We start from the raw sequence: 26,338 nt of genomic DNA on the forward strand, positions 1-26,338 counted from the left end.
CAAAATTATCATTAATTTTAAGTAGATTAATTAAGGCACATTTATACCGATAGGCATAGGGGCATTATATGTAAGGCAAGGGATGCTATAACATCCCAGCCAATCCGAGCCTAAACACTTCCTCAGCCTGAACAAATCTGTACTTCATAATATTGTAAATTAAATAACGTCCGCTAAATATAATAAATTATATTTTTTGAGGGGGGGGGGGGCTCGAAGGGCGGAATTTCAAAACCCAGGTGGCAAATTCGTTGACCCGGCACTGTTTCAATCTTTATTTAAAACAATTGAACACTGTACAATTTTACTACATAATAATTTGTAACTTTTCAATATTTTGATGAATTTTGTCAAAATTTGAACTTTAAACACTTATATAAAAATCATGCATACTTATGTATATTAATATTTTTAAACTTCTATTATAAGGAACTTTGAGCTAGAGTTTTTATAAGCTCATTGAAAATGACGCTTTTTGACTCAGTGAAAATTTAAGGCTAAAAATAGTTTAAAAATTAAGGAAAATCTGATAATTGTATAGTAAATAGCCAATTTTCTTCAAATTTTTAACTTCAAACGATCATAAATGTTTATGTGACCTTCAGCGCCTGATTTACGCATGTGCAGGCGGTGCACTATAGCACAGGGCCCCCAAATTTGAAGGGCCTCTTCCCATTCCATACTTTGCTACCATAAATAAAAGATATTTTTAATAAGATTTATTAACTATAACCTATTTAAGGAGGCCGCAGCAGACGTAGTTTTCATACGTTTTAGACTAATAAGCCATCGATAGTTATATCAGTTGATAAGTTATAGGTCAGTGATAATACCTACTATAATTCAATGATATTATCAACGATAATGGTTAATTACTGAATTGAGAAAAAGAAACAATGCTTATGAAGAATTAGAAAAAAAATTCGGTTTTCTCTTTAAAGATATGGACAGATCAGAAATACAAAAATGTTTCAAAAATATATTGGATACATATTCAGATGATTTATATTCTGATAATTTTGAATGTGAACTGATTCAGTTTTAAGAGTTGAAAGTCATTTCTAGACGTCCTAATTGTTACTGCAACACCTTGGGTGAAAGAAAACGGAGAAGCAACCAAATGAAAATATTTCCAGTTCGTTGATATGCAAAATTAAATGGAATTACATTTGTTCAAATCACCTTAATTTTCTAAAAGAGAAAATGAAAGTACGTTTGGCTGCACAAACATTCTCATTAAATGTAGCTGACGCGTTAATTAATTGTAAAGATAGCTTTAAATTATTAATTGCATATCAAGAATCAGGAATAACAATTAAATGTATAATTAGTTTATTGGTATAGCAACCACAATTCCCTGGTCTGGTCAAAACTCAGTCCATATCTTTAAAGGTCTATGATAATCAGGGCTCGGAAGTTGTAGCAAATGCATATTTTTCTTGGTTCGTCCTAGAACATCCAAAGTAAGATACAAATATGTATCATATATACTTCTCTGATGTCATACACGAAATGTTATTTTGCTATTTTTTGCATATTTACAGTTTTTATTGCTGTTTTGCTAATTTAGGGTTTATAGTGCTATTTTTAGGCATATTTTCTTAATATACATAATATATACCTACATATTATACAAAATATAGGAAATTATCACATTATGTTGAAAATAATGATTAATTTGGTTAGGAAATAGGAAATAAATAGATCTTATAAGTAAGTACACTTTTACAAACATATTTAAGTAATTTAATATATATTTTGTTAACGGTTTATAATTCAACTAGTCCAGACAGTCCCTGATGTCTATGAGCCCAACAATTTTATAAAATTGTATAATTGCATTTAACTTTTTAAAATAAATTTAATTTTTTCAATTTAAATGCATATTTTTTGATTTTTTGTGCTAATTAGCGCATATTTTGGAGTTTTTAAGTGCATATTTAAGAGCTAAAAAGTAACATTTTTAGTGCTACAACTTCCGAGCCCTGATGATAACACAAGTTACATAACAATATAATATAGAATTGTTGTTAGTAAATAACATACAAGAGCTCAATTCAAAATACAAATAAGAAATAATGTTTAATTTTTGCATGAAAATAAAACATTCAACATTCATAAAAATATTTGTATAAAATGTCTATTAACTGCTGACATTTAGTTATACAAAAAAAAAACCCGATACGCATTTAATTACAAAAATATTTAAGTATAGTGTTTATACACAATAATAATATAACTATATAAGTTAGAGACCATACATATATTTATAATTACAGAATAAGATGATAGTTGATAAAGATAAATTAAAAAATTATTTTAATTCTAATATTCATATGGCACTAAATTAAACTAATTGTTCTCTATGTATTTATATTTATAAAACTAATAATTTAAAAATGGAGAATCATAGTGCAGAAGCTCATATTATTAATAAAATTACTTAAACTAACAAATATTATTATTATTTATGTGTTTATATGTGAAACATATTTGTTACTAGAAATTGACAAGATTAATTAATTTAAAAAAAAACATGGCTTTTAACCTACCGTACAGCGCACGGGGTAAATAATTACCCCAAACATTTTAAAAGTATTTATATAATACGGTATGTGGATATTTGTCACTTCAATAGCTTCAAATATTACAATAAATTATTGTAATATTTGTTAAATAAAAAAAAAAAAAAATGTTTTTGTAATCATTCTGTATAATGTGAACACACTTTGTATATCTTTATATTTCTGAGGAGTAAATTCTTGCCATGCGCGTAAATGAGACATCTAAATCTGTGCGCCGTACGACGGGTTAAAAAATATCTTGTATAATAAAAAATTATTTCACCACAATTCAATAAGTATAATATTACATTTATATGTGTATCAAAAAATATTATACCTATTTTTATGTATTTATATACAAGAATTAATTAACATAAATGCAGTATAGAAATGTTTTGAGAAATACAAAGATGAAATTTAATCTGGTTTAATTTTAACACATTCACGACCGCATTTCAACTATTGTTGATACAGGGTATCTTTAAAATAACTGATGACAACTATAGTTGACATGCGACTATTGAAGTAAATAAGGTTTCCTGATACGTGGTTTTTTTTATGGTTTTATTCAACACATTTTTCTTTATCACTTGGTATCATTGGTTTTTGAATAGCTCCACTAGATTGGGTTTTGCAAAATTATAAAATTCAAATTATAAATTATAAAATTTATATTGCGGTTTTTTATAAGAATACACAATTTGGCTGTGGTCGTGAACGTGTTAATATAATATTATTAAATTTGTGGCTAAGTTCAACATTTATACAATAATTTTCAGTTAAATTATTAATAATCTTATCAAATAATACAGTTCAGACATAATTTATTGTTTTAATTTTTGGTTTGAGATAAATCAGTCTTCTTTATCTTAATAACTAATTTTCAGAAGCTTCTGGTACACATTCTGATATATATTTCATGTAAGAATCGTTACCATTTTCTATCTGTAAAAGAAAAAAAAAATTTATCCCTTGACTAGAAACTTCTAATAAAACTTAATAATTTATACTGCTACTCATATAAATAAAAGCAAATAACAAAAAGTTAAAAGAATTGTATTCATATTCATATAATTTAAAAACGTTAATTACCACTTAACTGTATAGAATACTAACTTTAGTAGAAATTACTTCGCAGACATCGTATGGGTGTTGAGACCTAAACAATGGGCCATTATTAGTTTTTGAACATGAATCAATAAAAATTTAATTTTTTTAATAATAATAATAATAATAAACCCATTATAACAGATAAACACTGTTAGAAACATGAATTATATAAAATTGTAATATTATAACCATAATTTTTTAGATGTTAATAGAAAAAAATATAATGATAGTATGGACCAGTGGTTCCCAAATTGTACGCCGCGGTGGTCTGGTGTCTTAAGTCTTAACAGAGGCGCCAAGCTTTCGTAAAATTGTATGTGGTTCAAAAATAAATTAAAAAACTTGTCATTGGCGGCGATGGAAACAATTAAATTAGATTATGTAAATAAACATGTATAATTTTAATTAAATACATATTTTCATATTACACATTACAAATTTTTAGATTTTTATTTATTTCTTATGTTTAATCATGCTATGAATTGGGAAGGGCACCCTTACAAAACCTTAGTTCAAAAAGAGCACCACGAGCCAAAAATGTTGGGAACCGCTGATATACACTAATAATTGTAATTACGTGATAGGTTATTTGTCCATATGTTATTTAAATAATAAAATATTTTTCTTAGTATGGATTATAATTATTTGTTATTAATTGTATAAACTATATAAAATATGTACTACTTATAACCTATTAAATATATTCGTTTATTTTCATGAAGTACTCATCTCCGATAAATTTCCTGGTAAATTATAATTAGACTATATGAATACATTTTTAACTGTTTTTATTTCAAATAAAAAAAAACTTAATCATAGATTATTTTTAATATCGTTTTAAATATCAGAAAACAATAAAATTTCAATCTTATATAAACATAAATATAGTCATAATATAATAATAATATTATATAATACACAGCTCAAAGTTTAAACTGCATAAGTTTAATTTAGTTTAAGTTTTGAAATTGGTAATTACCTAAAACATTAAGTATATTATGGTGGCTTGGCGTGGTGCAGTGGCTGCAATTAGTCATGCAACATAATTGAGAGTAAGTACCGACAGTGGTAAAAAAATTGCCACACATACACGTGTTGCTAACCAACAGTTTCAACAGTTTCAACCGTACGAACCATTTCAACCTTACTAACCATACCAATTATTTTATTTTATTTTACATTTTTAATATAAATATACAGTCAGTATCATCTATAACTTAGGGGTCAGGTAACAATAAAAAATACGTCCTTATAATCAAAATTGATTTTATACATATGTATAAATAAACGGAATTTTGTAGAGACCTTGAAATTAATGTTGTTACAATTAGAGTCATTATAGATGGTACTGACTGTATATTATACACTATCTATCAGCTTAGGTGAGTTACATTAACAAACACTAAGCATTTAATAAGTCAATAATGAGCAATGATCCTCTTTTAAACTTGAATAAGTGGCCCATGATTGCTCCATTCACTTTTAACGAATCATTATATTAATCAAATGCTTTTGCGACCCGTGTTGTAGTTCAAGGATATAGAGTCAAAATTAATTTTCTTTTGCTACCTAGATAACATAATACTTACTCTACATAAGTAGTCAAATCTCCTATTCTTGAAGTTCGTGTTTTTATAACCTATACATAAAATAAATTATAATTAATAATTTAATTGGTACAAAAATTAATAAGTAGTAATTACTAGTAAATAATAATAAATAAAAAAAAGTTAATTAATGTATTAATAAAGATTGAGATTGTTGTTAATTTTTAGTTACTTTATGATATAGTGATATACAGAAATGTAAATTTTTAACAAATATACTATAATTCATTCAAATTAAATACAATTAATTGAAAATATATTTTCATACAAAATACAAATGGATAAAATTCCAATAGATTTTACACAGAAAATATGTGCAAGGTATATTAGAATTTCAATACACCAGTAACCTTTTATAACCAGTTATTATAAGTAAATATAAATATATAATTCCAGAATGTTAGTTATATTATTATTTGATAATTTAAATACTAAAAATTATTTATTTATTATATAATGTCTCTTACCATCAGTATTTCAGAGTCTTCGATTACTTCACCCTTCCATTTATAAATTGATGTAACATTAGGAATCAAGTTTACACAAGCTGCAAGATCCTTCGTTATAAGACCACTGTAATATAAATGTATATAAATTAACTTTTTACATTTGACATTAGTTAATTTTATGATAAACCTTGTTTATTATTACAATTTTATAAGGCACAGAAAATAAAATAATATGTGTATCTGTTTATCAAAATTAATATTATTTATTGATATATAAAATTATAAATATTAAGTGATATATTTTAAAACTTTAAATGTATATAAATCCGGTCTTTAGTTATAAGTATTTAAAGTTTAGACGAGCAGAGTAATGGACCAATGTTCTGCGGGTTAACCACTTATCACTCCACTCCACTTATCAAAACTTTTAATACTAATAACTTTTAAGCTACTAGTTTTAAATTTATTTTTTATGCATCAAAAATAAGTAAAAGCTCAAAAAAGAATGGTGAAAAAAATATTTAAAAATATATATATTTTTTTAAATGTTTTTTATTGACTAGAAACCATACATGATGAGTGTTAAATGATAAAAGAACCACCCAGTATTTATAAGGAAATTATTTTATTTTATTGAATTTTAAACTTTATCTTACATAATGAGTTATGAGAAATGGCATGGTTATGTTAGGTTAAGTTATGTCAGGTTTATACTGTGAAAACTTGATATATTTAGTATTCACTAAGCAAATAAATACACAAATCTCTAGCTTTAACCATTTAAATTAATCTTCTACCGATTCTTCTTCAAATTTAAATACTCATAATTTAGTTACTTCACTGTTAGGTGATATTATTTAATAATTCAAAGTTTACACTATACTATTATAAGAGAATGTCAGCGCACTATTTGTTTTCTTTTTCTGATCCACACACAAATTAGGAATTCTGCATTCAGCCGAACTATCATTGTGTTATTAGCTTAAGTATTAGTCACTCTAATGACCTATTGTAAAACTTTAAGTTAGAACATTAAATGGGTTCTTACTTAAAATTGTTTACATTATTTAAATTTTAGTGCAATATAAGAGCATTTTTAAATTGGAACATTTTACATACTCATGATTCCATACATCTTAACTTAGTCAGACCATAGTTAAACAATTGTTATTACTGAACTCACCGAGCCAAACTTTTTGCTGATTCAATTGTTGGTGCAGTGACATGCACTATAGAATGTATTCCGCACTTGTTCATGATGGATCGGTGTCGACTAGTCAGTTATGAAAAACACAAAATTAGTTTTTACTTTCTGCTAGGTATAGTATTGCTAAAAAAAAAATAATATTTATTTTGTTCTTTGTACTTTTGTCAACTTACGAGTTACTCACTTCTTTGGTAGTCGTATTTTTGATCGACCTTCGATAGGCGATTTATTATTTCAAGTATTTAACTCGAAATTCGAATAATGATTAACGAATAGAACGGGTAGACAGGTAGGTAGTGTACTAGTGTAGAATTCTCAATTCAGGCAATAATTCGGCTAGAGATCGACGATCGTAGCATAGAACAATATCGTAGTAGGTATGGTATTATTATCATTATCGTCAACCGGTGACCACTATAGGTACTATCTTAAACAGAACCACTACAGAACACTGTGATGGTAGATGATAACATGATAAACATTTTGATGATAATAACAATAACAATAATTAATACACAGAATTCCACATAGTCTGTACCACGGTCTTGGTCTGTACAGAAATATCATATTATTATTATCATTCCATTTTTTTATTCCACCGTTTGCCCATTTGTCCGCTGTCCTGATAACCGGGGTACCGGACTAATGCCGATAATCAATATCATTATTAATTTTTTTTGTTTCTCGGATGTTCTGTCTTGTTCCTCTTGTTACTAAATTATAGTTTCATTTTAGATATTAACTAGGTATTTAGTATTTATTAGCCATTAGTTGTCTACGGTGAAGCGCAAACTGCATTTAAAAGTAAGTGTTATTATTATGTTTTGAACATAAATCGGGTCAAGCTTTAGAATTCATAGGGCCTGGTGAAAATCAAGCTACAATACTATTTAATTCCTTCATATGAAGATCTTATTATCTTAATAACAAACATAATGCCTAGTAGAAACTAAAATGCTTTTATAAATTGTTATTCATATCAATAAGTGGAGTTAAAACCATTTTTAGATCCAAACGTGAAAAATATCATTTTATGTCTCGATTTTAAGTCATGTTGATGACAATCAAGTAGATGTAATAAACAATTTAAAAAAAAACCAGACTGCTGCAAGATTTCATAAATTATCGGTCAAACTACTAAAAAACTTTTTAACATTTATATCAGGCCCTTTAGCGCATAATATACTGTGTAACAGGGAGACCTGACAAAAAAAAAAAATGCTACTTAAATGGATGTCAAAAACTGTTGGAATTATATGATTAGTTAATAATTAAATAAATTACTCGTCAGCAAATTCCTAAAAATAATATTTAAAAAAAAGTCATTAGGTAATAATTACCTACATTCCAAATTAGTTTAAACAAAAAATATTGATATTTGAAAAATTCCAATAAATAAACTACTCGACTTAGTTATCTAAATGTTTTTACCAACAAAATTGTTCTGAAAATCAGATTCACAAATTTGCTATTTTGAATTCATCCAAAAATATTTAAATCAAATTTAAATTTTTTTATTTTCAGTTTGAAATATAAAAATATTTTTTTTTTATATTGTATGTGTAGTGACTATGAATTATATTATGTAAAAAGAAAAATTTAAAAATATTGATTAGTACAAAAGTTATTTCATCTGGCATGTCTTCCTGTCACACCTGTATATAACATTAGTTTATCAGAACGTATTTTTCCTACAAAATTTAAATTAGCGATAGTCAAACTTTTTTTCAAAAAGCCAACAAACAAAGTAGGAATTATAGACCGATTTCAATGGTATGTAGTTTTTTAAAACTTGGAAAATATAGTGAAATTAATACTAATGAGTTTTTTAGAGAAACATCATCTTCTTTCAAATAATCATTTTGGGTTTAGGCCATGTGTAGGTACTGTGGATGCAATTTATACTGTTTCTAAGTATATAGTGTTAGATACTGGTGGTAAAACTAGGGATTTTCCTAGATATTGCTTAAGCATTTGACACTGTTGACCATAAAGTTCTTTTAAATATTTTACCTAGTTTTGGAATAAACAATCAAAGCCGTAACTGGTTTTTGAGTTATTTAAAGGACAGAACACAAATGGTTAGGTATATTTTAGGAAATGAACTTGGAATTAATTGTGGTGTTCCCCAATTAAGTGATTCAGGCCCAATTTTATTTATAATGTACATTAACAGCATTTGTGACTTGAAAATAGATGGCTCGATAATCACGTATGTAAAAGTACTTGTTTAGTATACTCTAATATATCATGGGAATCGGTCTATATTAAAGCATCTACTGGTCAAAAACTAAATACTAAAAAATTACATTAAATTTTAACTCTTGTTATCTTCCATCTGCTGAAATCAAAATCACTGATAATCTATACAACCCTAATAGTTGTAAAATAAAATCTAGACTACTTAGGCTTAATCTTTGACTAAAACATGACATCTGCTCATAAACTACATGACAAAGCGCCTAAGGACATTTATGTACAAAATAATATATTATCTGAGGAAAAATAATTTCACTAAAGATTATGCATGTTGTGTGTTTTATTGTTTTTATCTCTCTACCAAGCTATGTTTCAATATGGTATAATTCCCTAGAGTGATATCTATGAAAGTCTTTAAATATCAAGCAAAATAAAATTGTTCATAAGTCTCGATAAAAACACATTAGGCAGATCTACTAAACTAAATTATAAACATTTATTATAACATTTCTAGTTGGCTTATACAAGAACTATAATTTTTATCATGTTATGACTTCTAGCTATATATAAATAATATAATACGATTAGTTTAATTACTGAATTTTAATTTTAATTGATGTAATTAATAATTATATTTATAATTCCCTTTTTTCCCCCTTTACGCTATGTGTACAGTATAAATACATATGTATAATTAATATGCTACTGAAATACGTATAATTTAAGTTTGTAACATGTAATACTCTAGCTATACACAAGCTCTGCTTAAAGGTAGTAGATATAACAATAGTTTTGTTTTAAATAAAAAAAAAGTATATAGTAGATATATTAAGTGCAGTGTTTACGCAAGTAATTTATGTTGGAGTCTAGAAAATTAAAATAATAAATTAATGAGGTCCAGGGAAAATAATCTTTATATTTTTATAATAGCAATAGGTATGAAGACCACAAAATTATAAAGTTTATTGATGGTCCGCTTTTTCATCTTTCGCACATTTATTTACAGTGGGTGATCAAAAAATTAATAATAATGTGATACTGTCACGGTTTGTTTTAATTTTATTATAATTTACTCGTCTCTGACAACTGTTTTTTGGAGTGGATATTGGTTATGCACAAAATAATATAACTATCACTAAAAATAATAGTTAAACTTTCATTGGTATATGTGTTGGAATATGTATACATACATTTATTGTATTCTTGATACTTATATGAGTACCTACATAATAAAAAAAAATATATAATTTGTTTCATTTTAAACTACTTAAATCATTTATCGTATATTTAGTATTGCTCGAAGCTCAGTAACACACCTACCCTCCCAACTCCTCCTTGCATTGGCCCTGAGTCAATAATGTTAATGATGCATTAATCATATCATATTAATGTTTTTTTGTCATTTCATTTTCAGAAATCCATACTACTTTCAACAACATGGGCTTCTTATCTACACTTGTAAGTTTAATAAGAATACCAGTGAATTTTTTTACTATATAATATCATTGATTATAAACACTATAAATTGCTCACTGACCTTGATTTTTTGGTGTCACGAAATACTTACTCTCAGTAGATGGCGAGATGACGTGACTACTGGTGATTACAATGTTACCCGCCATCACTAACCTCAAGGCCACACCCTATAACACGGCTTGTTTATTTATTTGATAATTCAGTGACGTAATCTGAGTGACTGAGTGATTATTAGTATTATACTATTATTGAAAATATAGAATTAGGCTTTTGAGATAATGCAGAAGGACGATGAATTTAAATCTTTGGTTACAGTTGGTTAACCAGTCTTGTAAAAGATACTTTTAAAATTGTATTTAAATACAGATACAAATACATCCATTCAGAAAGTATTCAAAATACATTTCAAATACTTCTAAGAAAAGGTATTTAAGAATAAAATATAAATACTTGCCATGTATTTGAATACTTTTCAAATACTTTTTTTTTATTTTACTTTTCTACTAGTTAGTTTGCTAAATTAATGTTGTAATTACTAATTTAATATTGTCATGATACATTCACTTAGGTTTAATTAGAACTTTTTGTACCACTTGTATACAAATGTGTATACAATTGTATACACATTTTTACCCATATAGGATTTTTACCTTATAATTTTGATGATCAGTCAGTCAGGGATAGAAATTTAAACTTTGGAGTGCTCCCCTTTTGAAAAGGCCTTATATTATGGTCTCAAATTTGTATAATGTTGTATAATGTCTATGTTTCAAATTTCAAAAGTCCATTTTAAGAAGAAACAGAGACATGAGAGTTAGAAAAACTGGCTGAACCTGGTATTGCTATAACTTGACATGAGATATAGATAAATTATATGTTTATAGGTTTGTCAATAAAATAAATAAGAATTTTTAGTTGCTGTAATTTCTATAATTTAATGCCGGAGTTAAAAAATTCTTTTTTATGTTGGATATGTATATAATTTTAACTATTACAATTTGTTTATTTATACATTATAGGCTTCCTTTGGTCTGGGTGTTTATACAGGGATATATGCGGCACAAAACTATGAGGTAAGCTTTATTTTTCAAATTTATTCTTTTGAAACCTAATAACATTGAACTTATAAAAATATTTCACAGGTAGCTAAAGTTGATGATCCTGGAGTAATTATAGAAAAAATGAAAAAATATTTAGAAGAAATAATGAAGCCCAAACAATAAATTACTTTAAAATTCAAAATAAAAACGTTCAAATTGTAAATATGAGTTGATAGTAATTATTTTATATAATTATTTCTTCAATAATAATATACAAATAGTTTTAATATAAAATAATGTATTAGTATTGAACTATTAAATTATTTTTTGTTATATTATTCCCCAAAAATATGCTTGTATAGTTTTTTAATTTTGGTCTTTGCATTTTGATATGTTATAATTTTAACTGTTAAAAAGCAACAGAAAGTTAATTGGACTACTCTTGTCTAATGATATTCAATATTAAGCAATTTCTGATACTAATAAAATGCAAGGATTAACTAATCAAAAATACATGCCTAGTATCCTTTTTGTTACACCTAAGTTCCCAATAATTGTGTACTTATAACTGTCCTAGATATGAACATATTTAACCTTTTAAGCTTTGGTCTATTAACCAAAACATTTTACAAAATTCAAATTTATAATAATCAACCACTATACAATTATGTTTGTAATGTTTATCAGTGTGTTTAACCAAATTGAACGAAAATGTATGAAATAAAATGCTAAAATAAACTCATACCAATAAATAACAATACATTTATACCCAAATACAATAGTAACAGAGTAAATAAAACATGAAAATCAAAATTTTTATTTAAGTATTATGTAATATATATTTTTAAAGGCACCCATGAACTATTATTTTCAATATATTTATGTTTTTGGATAATTAAATATTACACATACTACATTCATGAAATATTATAAATTTAATACTACTAAAAAATTATACAGTAAATAATTTAATAAAAAAAATTGTGACAATTATACAAAATTATCGAAAATATGCTATGTGTTCTTAAATAATTCAATACACATATTATGCCAAAAAAACTTTGAAATGTAATCACAATTTCCAAACGAGGCAGTTAAATTGTCGTTTCCGTTTCATAATATAGCTCATAAATTTCTTTAATTGCATTTTTGATTAACTTAAAACAAAACCACCTCCAGAGTATTCCATTCTAGTAGGCTGATTGATAAACGCAAGCCAATCTGATGCATGTGTTGGTAATAAACCCATAGATTGACATTTATATAATGCTAAAACAATATTAACGCAATTTCCAATGAAGAATATAAATTTTTGACCCCAAGCTTGTGTTCCTTCAATGGTTTTAAATGCTGTAAAATAAAAATTATATTAATATTTTAGATGTATACGATATGAATATGAAAAATATAATATGAAGAAAACAAAGTGATAAATAATCAAAATAGACACCGTACTTAATAATATGTGCAATATTAAATAAGTATATAATATATTATACAATTATTATGCTCAAAGTAATCAAATGTATTCTGAATAATGTTTTTATACCTCAATATTTTATTTTATTTTATTTTATTTTATTGTTTTTAAAATGAAGAAGGTACCTAACAAATCTTACGTTTTATCAACACTTATAAAGAGTAAAGCTGAGATGTTACGTATTATAATATGTATATATATATATATATATATTTCTATAACACATTAATGTATTATGCTTTTCTTCTTAATAATATTTACTTTTAGTTATGAATTAATTTAAAAGATGTTAGTGTATTTTTAATCCCAATTCCGGAAAATTGTATTATTATTTATCACTGAACTGGATGTTAGTACATTCAAGTACTTTAGAACCTCATTAAATCGGACTTTGTTAGACTGGTCAGCTGTTTAATAATACATATAATTATTATTATCAGATAGATAATCCGAATAACTAGTTATTTTGTATTTTTTAGGGCCAAATACTGTGTTGCTTTATATCTTTTATACTAAATAACCTTTGTATTTCTTAAATCTATAATATACGTTTTTTTTTTTTTACTTATTGAATTAATTTTAAGTATTGATTTAATTATTATTTACTTATTACTTTATATTGAACTTTTTTTAAAGTATGTATCTTGGATCATTTCATAGGTTATTTTGTTTAATCCAGATAACCTAGAGTAGCAGTTCCCAAACGTTTTAATTGTGCGGACCACAAATTATGTGAGAAAATCTTTGAGGCCAGCTTACCTAGTATAAACTATAAAGGTATAAAATATAATCACCCACACAAATAAGACAATAGAAAAAAATATATATACTCTATTCGGAATAAGATCATACCCTGGCGGCCAAGTTGTGCGCATGGGTATGGCTTTGTTCCGTGGCAGGGCCCAACGCATCGCCGTAGTGGGGATAGCGTCTGACCATATGTCTCACCGCCGCCCAACGAAAACCGGTCGCCGCTGGGGTACAATCTCATTCCAAATAGAGTATAGACGTGTATAAAATCATAAAAAAGTATCGATATTGATGTAAATTAAAAATTGCCATCTGTTAGCTTAGGCTCTCGACCAGCTTCCGCGGACCAGTATCACATTGCCTGCGGCCAACAAGTGGGCCCAGCCCATGGGTTGAGAACCACTGACCTAGAGCCCCTATTAGCCAGATTAAATTAGGTTATACTGTATACATAAAATGTTGTGTTATGTAATGTTATGTAATGTTATGTTTCATTATAACTAGAGCACGATATTTTATGCACTAAAAGTATCAAAATATGCTATAATATAATATGTAGTCAACGTCGTAAAAATATGCAAGAAAAAAACTTTAATCGTAAAGTATGGTAAAAAATATTACACAATTTTTATTTGATAATTATTTTTTGACTAGTTTATAAATTTTTGACTAAAAAGGATTTAATTCAAGTTAAACAACTTATAATTATAGATATTTACTTAATAAACAAAACATAGTTTATAATTTAATGTATTATTCAATTTTCTGCTTTACAAGATATTATTTTATACATTTTTTTTAAATGTTTGATTCAATATGCAAAAAATTATGAATTTTTTTTACACAAATATGCAGTAATGTACAATTTCTTATTTCAAAAAGGACTAAGAAAGTTCTACCAAAGACCCACCAAAGTACAAACTAGATGCAAACTGCTACCAGAAACTTCCCTCAAATTTGATGGTGGGTTTATTTTTTCTACTAGAGAGTAGAAAGTGTCATTAGACCCAAAAATATAAAAACACATTATTGTAAAATCAATACATTCATTGCTCCGCACTGAATCTAAAATGAGCTCTTCTATAATTTTTTCTGACTTAGGTAGTTAAAAATAATTATGTCATATATTTTGAGTTTGCACATTTTCTACATTTTTGAATAAATTAAATTACTTTATTTTATACGCAACTATAAAAACTACCTAGTATTTAGAAATTGTTTTAAAGCTAAATAATTGTAAACTAAGTTTGTTTAGGTATTTGTAACATTTAATTAATTTTTTTAATAAAGATATTCATCAACATTATATTTTAATCAAACAGAAACAATGGTTTTCAAATAAAATAAATATTTTGCAGTTGTAAGTTATTAAGATTGTAATTTACAAATAACTAAATGTACTATTAAGATGTGTTTTTAAAATGATTACTTCATGCTCATAATTAAAAATATTAATATAGAGTAAAAGCTTGTAAGAATCAATTTTGGAACTCAACGATTTATGAATTTAAATCATTAAAAGTAAGTATAACAATATTAAGCTCTTATATCTTATGTTAACTTTTAAGAACATGATTTTTCATAATATTATGTATATTGTTTAAATACTATTATTGAATACTAAATTAATTTTAATTTATAATTTATGCAAGATAGTTTCAATAATGTTTTTACTAATTTCATGTAAATATGTAATGCACCTATAATTGATTTTGTAAAATTATTATACAAATTCAAAATAGCCTATCCAATGTAAATATTAAATAACAATTTATATATGTCAAATAATTATTTTTTACCAATCCCTATAGTTTTGAACTTATTATATTTTATTGGAAAGTATAACATACAGTCTATTTAAATATATTTTAAACATATATTATTTATATCTATTTGACTGTCTCAATTGAAATATAGTAGTTAATAGAAATAGATACAAAAGTTGTAATATTATAAACTTACTTGTTTGTAGTGTAAATAATGCTTTGACTGGTCTTACTATCAACATACCAACCATCATGATCGGAAAAATAGAAATCGAGTTTCCGGCCATATACATAATAAACAAGTTCATTGGTACCTAATAATAAAGAATATTAACAATTGAACATAAAATATAAAATTGATTAACTTTAGTACTTGTTTTAGTGGTCCTAATGCTAGATCCCAAGATTTTTTTATAATTAGTCTACTCGATTCGCTGTCTCTTGTCAGTTCAGTACCATTTTGTCCAGCTAATTGACTATATCCTGGTGGGCTTACATTGTCTGCTGATTTTTCATGTTTGTTTCTAAAAAATATAAAGGCAGTCAATCAGAATTACCATCAAATATGACTTTACATAATGTACCTAATGAATACATAATGAAATGTCATGGTAGTTTAATAAGATGTTATCTATGAAACATGCGATTAGAGATTAGATATTTACCTTGTAAAATCTAACGACCATTTGAAGGTTTTACTTTTGACTGTAGTCATTTTGTACAACAGCTTAATCACGTATCTGGGATTCTAGAAAGGAAAAAAAATGTTAATGTTTTTATTGACAAATTTTTGACTTTGAGAATTGTGAACGTTTCGATAATTATGCAACCCTATGTAATAAATAAATACTTTGGAATGTATTTAAATCAGAAATACTAAGAAACTAGAAATACTAGATATACTTACAAATGACGGGAAAACGGTGGGCACACGAGATCAGTATTTCACGGAATTGAATAAATCGTGAAACTTCAACTACTACGATGATCGTGTATAATTTGTTTATTACTAGTGATAACAGATAATCGCTGATAGTGTTCTTTGGTCACCGCCACGGATATAGATACTATGGTTGCACGACGGCCCATATTGGATCACAGTGCTGAGCGGCGCCGAATGTTCTTATCAATTCTGACAAAAAGTCGCGTTTTACTAGCGCCCTCTATAACTACTACTAAGTTACGGTAACCAAACCGGGTTACCTAGCCACGGTGGAGCGCTAGTATGTCGCGACTTTTTTTTGTATGGATACTATGTATGTATTTATGTAACTTGATAAGAACATTTGGCGCCGTCATATTATTGTTCGTTGTGCAACCATAGTATCTATATCCGTGGTCACCGCCCAGACTGTAGTGACCAAGACGGCAATACGTTTATCCAAAACGCGGAGGTTCCTGTCATAAATACCAGCAGAGTGCGTTCCTATAATTCAAAATTTTCAAGAAGAAAAATGTATTCAATACGTATCGAAATTCCAAGTGGCTGAGTCCGATCATAAGCGCAATTTCAACTTTTGGTTTGGGGGGGCTGAATATATTAAAGGCAAGCAGACTATTGCAATAATGCATATTACAATTGTATGTCCTAGGTTTTTCCAAGCCCCCCCCCCCCCAATTTGCGCCTATGAGTCCGATACGGGTCGGAACGTATCGCTGATATACCTTACGTGTAACGTTTTGTATGCGAAACGTATCGATTCAATTTCTTCCTTGAAAATCTTGTATCGACTATCCAGATACTCCGTGCTTCAGTTTCTGCAACAAAAAATAGGTAAAATTAATAATATTATGATAGGTAGGTAATTAATACGACAAATGATAATAATAGTTAATAAATAATAAAATACTGTAATACTTACCATAATAATTGAAATAATATATTATTTTTTTAGCATAAATTATAGATGTACCTAACTAAATGTCTGAATTGGTAACCTGGCAATCAGTCAAAAAGTCCGTTTTGAAAAAAGTTGGACAAAAAGTTCAGGCTATTTTTTTACTGTTGGACAAAAAATTCTAATATACAAAATATTTTATTAAGGGGGTTCCAACGTAACATGTTTTAAGGAGTAATATTTAGGAAATTATATGTCTATGTGTGAGTATGGACATATATGTGTAAGAATTTCTGAGATCGCCGCCGGATGCAACTCTCGCACGCGTACACTAATGTCAATACTTCTCGAAAAATGAAATATATTCTTGTCAAGCCCGGATAAGGGGGGTCCAGGGGGGGCATGGCCCCCGGGCCTCGATAGTTAGAATTTATTTAGAGGGCTCAGATTTTTCCATTACTTTCTTCATTATATGCTATAACACTGCATTGTGCACAAATCACATAAAAAAAATTGTTGATCATTTAGCGAGGAAAAAAGCTTGTAAATTATAATTTATAAACAAAGAGATACATTATTCATTATTTATTGCTATATGTACCTAATTCCTATATAATTACTATAACAGTTACCTATAATATTAAATAATATACAATATGTCCCAGAAGTCCCGTATCACCCTTACTATTTTCGTGGAAAATCAATATATTTAAATGCAGTTTTTTTACAGTCATAAGTATGAAAATTCTGATTGAATAGCATAATATTCGATTTTTTTTTCAACAATTCAAAAATTATGAAAACATTTTTTTTAGGCAAATAAGTTTTTTTAAATTTCCAATATAGCCATTTTGTTGATCGTATTTAATAAAACAGTTCAAAAAAAAAATTATATTAACATTTAATGAAAATTGTCTAAGTTAGAGCTAATTATTATTTTTAATTTTAGCCGAAAAATCAGAGTGATTGTAATAATTAACATGCGAATCGTATTTTGCTAATACCGTATGCATAGGTAACATAACTATTATTCTTAGAAATTCACAATAATAATTAGCTCTAACTTGAACAATTATTTTTTTTTACTGTATACATTATTAAACTTTTCATCCAACATTTTTCAAAATGAACTCTCGCCTCTATTAGGGGCTTATTAAATTATATTGGTAGCCCTCTGTAGTCTATGTCTCTTCTAATCTTGTGGCAGAGATCTTCGAGGTAGGTGACTCAATATAATTTTTTAGACAAAACCTATGGAAAGAACATAGCTACCTATTGTATACAATGAAAAAACGATTTAATTTTTGGTAATCAAGGTTTCTGAGCGGAGACGGTTGACAGCCTAGGATGTTGTATATTATATTTATACCTATTGTTATTATTAATACGGTAGCCAGTAAGTTGAAATAATATTATTTGGATATTAGTATACCTACTTCAATATTGTATATAATAATATACTTGAGAAATGAGAAGTGTCAAGTATCCACGAACATTATTTTTAAATTTCAACAAAAACAATTAAAATCGTTATTCTTATACCTAATATGAAGTTTTGTGCAAATTTAAAAAAAAATCACTTAAAAACAACTGTTTATATATTTTTTAGATTTTTTGGTTAGAGAATTAACTACTTAACTGGAACATTGTTTAATTGTTAAATCCTTAATCCTTAAAAAAAAACTAAAAAATTTGAAAATTGAAAATGTTCATTAACAACTCAAAACGAGTTAAAATATTTTGAAATTGTATAAACTATTAGAAATAATAATATATATCCGGTACAAATTATTTTAAATTTAAATTACTATGGTTTTTAGTTTTTGAAATAAGAATATCATTGTATCTATGAGAATTTTTAATTTATAGACGTAAACATTTTCGGAAATTTTTTTTTATGCTAAATTGTAGGAAAATTTAAGGGGAATTTTATATTAAATTATTTAAGCTAACTGCTAAGATAAAAATAGAAATTTTTTTATGGATTTATAATTCGAAAACAATTGCAAATTTTCGTGAGCATAAAGAGTTTTGTCAAAATGTTAACTTCAGACGCTCATACAAAATTATTGTGGATTTCCGCTCAACTTTTTAGGTAATTTCCACTAACAACAACTTACGAGGAACGTATTGTATTATGTACACATCAATATTTTTGACAGTGTGTAAAATATTTTATTGACATTTGATAACAGTTTAAAAAAAACTAATAAAACTTGTAATTTTTTTATGCATATAGGTCCATTTATGTATATTGGATGATAGCTCCAAAGGAGTCACAATATTTCGAAAATGTAATGGTGAATAGAAATTGTTTATATAAATATTGAGATAAATATTCAGTGAAAATGTCTTTTACTACGGTCTACGGTTATATAAGTGGAACGGTAGACTTACAACAAAAATCAAAATTGATTTTGTCGAAATCTGATTTTGAGTAAAACTTACCGTTTTCCCTAAATGTTTGTTTGTTTTTTCAAGCTATTTTTAAAACTACTAGGAATTTTAAATTTTGAACTGCAGCTCATGCACCAACTAGTGCTCAAAAATTTGTGTAATCTACTTATCGTGTACAGAGACGATACATTTTTTTCAAATGAAACACACAGCATTGTAAAGTCAATACATTCATCGCTCAGCTCAGAATCTAAAATGAAAATACTATAAAATATAAAATTCCAATATTTAGCTTTAAATTTGTCTTAATGTTTTTAAAATTATTTAAATTAATTTATAACTAAAGATATAAGGTTTTGCATATATTATAACATACCTACTTAGTTCTTCTATTATTTCAATAGTCCTCATTTATTTAAAAGTAAATACCAAATGTTGAAAAATAAATTAAAATTATTCTAAATATTTTTAATATTTCATAGTGTCCAGTAATAATAAATTGCGTAGTGTGACAATCGGTAAAAAATTTTGTTTTTTTTTTTATATGATTTTCAAGTCTTTTCGAATAATATTTTTGGAATTACACTCTATGAAAAATGAATGAACCATTCTGTAACATTTTTTACAAACAAATAAATAAAAATTGTGAAAAAAAAATAAAAAATTAATGACAAGAAAAACGGTCACCCATCCGCTTACGTAGCATAAAACCACTGGCTGAGCCGAAAGAAACTTGATAGAATCCCTCGACCGCCAGAGGCTGTCCTAATGGTGACAGCAAATGAAAAAAATATGTTATTTAACTTACAATTTTATTTGGGATTTTATGCTACGTAATTGGATGGGTGACCGTTTTTCTTGTCATTTTTTTTTTTTACATAATTTTTATTTATTTGTTGATAAAAAATGTTACAGAATGATTCATACATTTTTCACAAAGTGTAATTCCAAAAATATTATTCGTAAGACTTGAAAATCTTATGAAAAAAAACAACATTTTTTAGCGATTGTCACACACGGGTGTGAAGTTGGGGTACCAAAGCTAGGGCACTAATACACCGACGACTAGTGATAAAATACGTTGTATGGACGGTTGCATTTTATTTTATTCCAGGCGCCTAACATGTTTCTTGCCGTTACCCACAAGGTGGCGCCATAAAATTCACCTTGCCAATATACACTTGTCCCAGGGTACTACTGCTTTTCGAGCTGCCGCGCGGTACGACGCCGTGCGTTTAAGCACCCATGTGCAGTTTTTAATTTTTTTGACAAGGTTCCGGAAGGTGGCGCTGCATTAAACCTATATATTCGGAAAGCCAGGAAAATTTGCTATAAGATAGAAATGAGTCTAGGATAAAAATAAGTTAAATGAGTAATATAAGTCATTTACTGATCTATATTATTATGAGCCACCATAAATTGGCGGCTTTCAAAAATTGATTAACGGCTAATTAAAATAGGAGTAAGTATAATTAATAAATTAATACTTACTCTCATATTGGCGTGAGTTGGATAAAACGTAGTCTGTTCGAGAGGAGTTTTTTTTTTTTATTAATTTCATGACTTTAATCTTAATAGTGTTGTTTTATGATTTTAAAATGTTTTTTATGTATCTTGTTATTATATTATTTTGATTTTTGACGCTACATTGAAGAAGTTTGTTTTAAAATATAGTATAATAACTCAGAATGTTCGTCTAATGAGAGTTTCCTCATGTGAGCCATCTTGTGTTTTTAATTATCATTATATTATTTTTTGTTTTTAATAGTTTTAATGGTCTAGTATAATAATGGAGTAATCGGCAGATGGCGTCCCATGTTTCATTGTAATAGATTAAGGCCCTTAGGGCCAGTTGCACCGTCTATGATTAAATTATGATTAAGCTTAATCAGCTGATAACAGATATTTAACCGGGCAAATTCGGCCGATTAAACTCCGGTTAACTTTAATCAGAGATGGTACAACTGGCCCTAAATTTAAAATAAAATTGCTGTAGCTATGTCGTATATCCTAGTATCCTCGGTTTAAGCCCGTGCCGTACCTATTACTGAAAATCTTTTTCCGCCATTTCGCAGCCGCAAATCTTTTTTTCAATGGCGATTACGTAAACAGCTTACGGACGGGTATGAACAGGTGCATATAACATACTATAAGTTTTCCCTCCCCTCTTAAACGCACTTTAGTAGTGGATGGTTCTCAACCCCTCCCCATAGGTGTATTTTAGAAAACGTTTATTTGGTGTACGATGTTTTTGAAACTCGACATTTTTGTAGTTTTGAGGTCAGTCATTAAATTCGGCATCTTGTGTGGAAATAGTAGGAGCCGTTTTTCTTATTTTTTTGTGCCTTCGAAAGTTAAAAATTTGCGGTTTTGGTGTATTTTATCAATGACACTTAGTTTTTGTGCTTTATTTGTATCTTATAGAGGACTTTGTCTCAGATCGATGGGTACCGATATCTAGCTCATGCGACTTTTGGTTCGGGAGTTATTATTTTTCGTGTTTTTTGTATTTAAAAAATTACGTAGTAACGTAATTTTTGAATTTTGACTTTTCATTTTATAATTACAAAATACGAGATCCTGATATTTTGGCGTACGACGATTCGAAAAGGATCTATGGTCAAAGTGCGTACTATAGCACTTACCATAGTACTTACAATACGTACAACCATTATTTCGTCCATAATTGGGTAGCAAAAAGTTAAAAACACATTATGTGATTATTCGTACATCCATAATATATTTCCTTACGGTACATGTCTGTTTAACGTTTTGAGTAATAATTATTTTTAACTTTTTTTGTCATATTTAGATATTTAACGTTTTACCCCTAGGTCCGTCCTGTTAGTGTGTTTGATTGCCAACGTGGTAGTTTCTAATTTCAAATAAAATTAATTAATAATTGTATATAACATTTTCTGATAAAAAGTTAACGTAACCCAACCTAAAGCGCAAATGTTTGATATGATTTACTATGTCTTTCACCTAATGTTCCTATTGTTTGTTGGTTACTAGTTTCGTAGAAAATCGACCGCTGGGGTCCAACATCATTGTAAATGTTTCACAATCTATTTTTGTACAATAATTCGTATATATGGAAATAAACATTGCAATTGTGTTGATTGACGTTGTGCCGTTTTGTGCCCGATAATACCCGGGGCGCGGGCGGCTTGTCAGAGGAGAGTTCGAGACCGGTAGATACTTGTAAATTATAATTATCTAAAAATAAAAATGTATAGAAGTTATTGAAAATATATTATATTGTAACATCGTGATATCATAAATATCGTCGGTATGTCGATGTAAATATTATTTTAGTAATTTGGTCGACGGTTGCCGGATTAAGTGAAACTGCCGCCCGACAATAATTTCAATCGTAATGTTATCGTCGAGTGGCTGGGAAAAAAGCCGCGTATTACAGGCGCTATTGAAACTGGATTCACGGCAATATAATTATGCTATGCCACAGCGCCGTCGTTAGTCACTGTTAATGTCAGCAGGGACGGATCCAGGGGGGGGGGCTAGGGGCAAAGGAAATGAAAAAATTACACACGGGTAATGCCCGTGTGAAATAAAAGAAATGCCAAAGTATCGATGGCGGCGGCGGTGGAAAGAGGGGTCGTGCCGGCAGTGGTTATGGCGGCGGTGGCCATGGTGGCGGTGGTGGCGGAGGTCGTGGTGGTCGTGGCGGCGGCGGGAACGCCACAAACAGAAATAGTATATTTCATACCTATTAACTATTTGTTTTTATAGATGAGTTGTATCTACGTAAATGGAATATTCAGGTCTATCAAACCTTACGCATGTCATGCACCACATTATAGACTAAAACATGTGTATACATTTTTTTCTTTATACTTAAGTATTCAATATTCATTAAGTTGTTCTTTATTGATTTGAACTATATGTATATTATATACGGTCAATGTGTTCCTGCCCGGGCAATGTGAACTAGAATTTTTTTCATTAACCAACTAATATTATTTTTATTTTCATTATTAATTATAATTTTACTATTACCTATTGGCTAGTTATAATAATTTATAGTATTGTTCTTTTTCATTTCAATTTAAAATATTTTTTTAAAAAACAATGATTATTATTTTTAGTATCATATATCTATTGAATATTTTATATTCCATAAAAATATTCGTAATATTATAATATATATATATATAAATACAATTGATAAATGTTGTTTTTTAAAAAAAATATTACAAATTGGTAAAAATAAAACAAAACAATACTATAAATTATTATAACTAGCCAATAGGTAATAGTAAAATTATAATTTATAATGAAAATAAAAAATATTATTAGTTGGTTAATGAAAAAAATTCTTTGCCCGGACAGCAACACATTGACCTGGCAATGTAAAGATTGCCTGTAGCATAAATTTTTTTTATAACTTTTATATAATTTACATCATTACACTATTCAGTGTAATCAGGTTTGGGGTTTTATGTAACTGCGCATCGACAATTTTTTAGTTTATCTATATAACTTGATCGAAATGTTAATTACTTCGGTTTAAATGGTTAACACAAAAAAGTATTGATTTTGTACTTCATACTTATTATTATAAATTAAACTGTTAGTGATGTCATTTTATTATGTCGTTAGATTGCTATTTGTATACTATAACATCTTGCTTCAAAATGCATCTTATGACTCAAAATGTGCTGAGTGTTATTATGTTTTCCCTTTACCCTTTATCCAAAATTTTTAAATTTTTAAATTAACCAACATTTTATCATGGATATATTTTAATTTCAATTCTTTCGAATATCTAGAGTGCATAAACTGCTACCGACGTGGCCATATTGCTGCTGACTGCTGGTTGAACCAGCAGTCAGCAGCAGCAGCAGCACCAGCCTCCAAAGAGGACTTTGCTGCAAAAACAGCCAGAGCAGCGGCAGCAGCAGTTGCTCTGGCAGACAAACTGGCTGTTGAAGCAGCAGAAGCAGAAGCAGCAGCAGGAGGCGGAGGAGGAAGTGTATCTGGGGTGCCCGAAGATCCGGGAACAAACATAATAGATAATAATGAAAAGTAAAAAAATAAAAAAATAAAAAAAAAATTTTACTTTAAATATGTGTTTTGATTTATCGATCCTCATTATTGTATATTAATAGTTGGATTTACTAATTTCTAGGTGTCTTGTAATCTAAGAATATGAGTAAATATAATGATAACGGTGTTCAAAATTGAAAATACTACCTACCTACATACATGGACATTAGATAAATACTTTTAAAATACTCAATATTTTTATTTTTGGAAATCGTAATGATTATGACTGGTCAACACAAAATACGTTGTGACATTCTTAGTGTAATTAATAATTTATTTACAAAAAATTGACTTTGACATAACAAAATTAATTTTATGTCTTGCTGTTGGTGGTGGTTTATATCAATATACCCAAATCCTAATGATGATATAAATCTGCTAACAACCATCAAATTATAATTTAGAACTTAATATTACCTAACTTTCCATTATTATTCATTTGTCATTATGTTCGGTATAATTATAGTGGTAATGACGCCAATAGAATTTATTTATACTTTAACACTATTTACAACAATTATTGTGTGCCATAGGGTGACATTTACTTCGTAAAGAAACGGTAGTTTCGGTGCAATAGTACGGCACCCCTGAAATGAATTGAAATGCAACACAACGTACGAGGTTTCTTATCACTATAGTCGTCGGAGAATTAGTGCCCTAGCTTTGGTACCCCAACTTCACACCCGTGTGTGACAATCGCTAAAAAATGTTGTTTTTTTTTTATTAGATTTTCAAGTCTTACGAATAATATTTTTGGAATTACACTTTGTGAAAAATGTATCACCATAGAAACGAATGAAAAATAATAATACCGATTATAATATAAATTCAACTTATAGGATTGTTATGACTTACCCGGTTGGTCCGGTTAACGTCAGCTTGAGTTCGCCGTCAATTGGTTTGCTCCAGAAGACGGTTAGGAAAATTTGGTAGATTGGGTTCGTCAGAAATCAACACATAACAAGTTTAAAGAGATATTACTGTTTATTAAATTGAGAAGGTGCACAACTGAATTTATTATATATGCTTAGATTAATTATTATAACGTATTGTGATTTCGACGTGTGACACTCGACTGACGTCGCATTGTTGGACATAATTTCGCGACGGCGGTCTACAGGTGCTACGTAAGCTAAAACTACTACCTAAAGACAGGGGTTCATAACACCCCCCGGGTAAAATGAAAGTTCATCGTCCATTACAATTAAATATACCTGGGCGAGGGACTTTCTGGTGAAGTTAACTCTGTCGTTTCTACTTGTTTTATTTTAGAACATGATATATGATTAATCTTAAAATATAATGCTAATATACTTAAGCCAACACTAATGATCAATATAATTATTATTACATTTGTATAATTATATGAGATGCTCATCATATTT

At 28.0% G+C, this 26,338-nt stretch overlaps 2 protein-coding genes across 7 annotated transcripts; both read right to left on the minus strand.

The window, feature by feature from the left end:
• Nucleotides 1–2,987: 2,987 nt before the first annotated feature.
• LOC100165854 (protein CutA homolog) lies at nucleotides 2,988–7,383 on the minus strand. Of its 5 annotated transcripts, none has more exons than XM_001947363.5 (6): nucleotides 7,122–7,383; nucleotides 6,914–7,003; nucleotides 5,749–5,854; nucleotides 5,264–5,313; nucleotides 3,681–3,723; nucleotides 2,988–3,509 (listed from the first exon to the last, which is right to left on the minus strand). In XM_001947363.5, the coding sequence occupies exons 2-6, from the start codon at nucleotides 6,985–6,987 to the stop codon at nucleotides 3,441–3,443; spliced, it is 342 nt and encodes a 113-aa protein (XP_001947398.3). In that variant the 5' UTR covers nucleotides 6,988–7,003; nucleotides 7,122–7,383; the 3' UTR covers nucleotides 2,988–3,440. The 5 variants fall into 5 exon arrangements, with proteins under 5 accessions (XP_001947398.3, XP_016660970.1, XP_016660969.1 ...); XM_016805481.2 differs by having other exon boundaries at nucleotides 3,665–3,723; nucleotides 6,914–7,060; XM_016805480.2 differs by having other exon boundaries at nucleotides 7,111–7,383.
• A 5,063-nt stretch (nucleotides 7,384–12,446) lies between these two features.
• Nucleotides 12,447–16,716, minus strand: Tmem85 (transmembrane protein 85). 2 transcript variants are annotated; one of them, XM_008186151.3, is made up of 5 exons: nucleotides 16,556–16,716; nucleotides 16,314–16,396; nucleotides 16,022–16,172; nucleotides 15,845–15,962; nucleotides 12,447–13,002 (listed from the first exon to the last, which is right to left on the minus strand). In XM_008186151.3, exons 2-5 carry the CDS (start codon nucleotides 16,361–16,363, stop codon nucleotides 12,806–12,808), a joined length of 516 nt encoding a protein of 171 aa, XP_008184373.1. In that variant the 5' UTR covers nucleotides 16,364–16,396; nucleotides 16,556–16,716; the 3' UTR covers nucleotides 12,447–12,805.
• Between the last annotated feature and the right edge of the window lie 9,622 nt (nucleotides 16,717–26,338).

The sequence above is a fragment of the Acyrthosiphon pisum genome, chromosome X (assembly GCF_005508785.2).
Source record: "Acyrthosiphon pisum isolate AL4f chromosome X, pea_aphid_22Mar2018_4r6ur, whole genome shotgun sequence".
Taxonomy (NCBI): Eukaryota; Metazoa; Arthropoda; class Insecta; order Hemiptera; family Aphididae; genus Acyrthosiphon; species Acyrthosiphon pisum.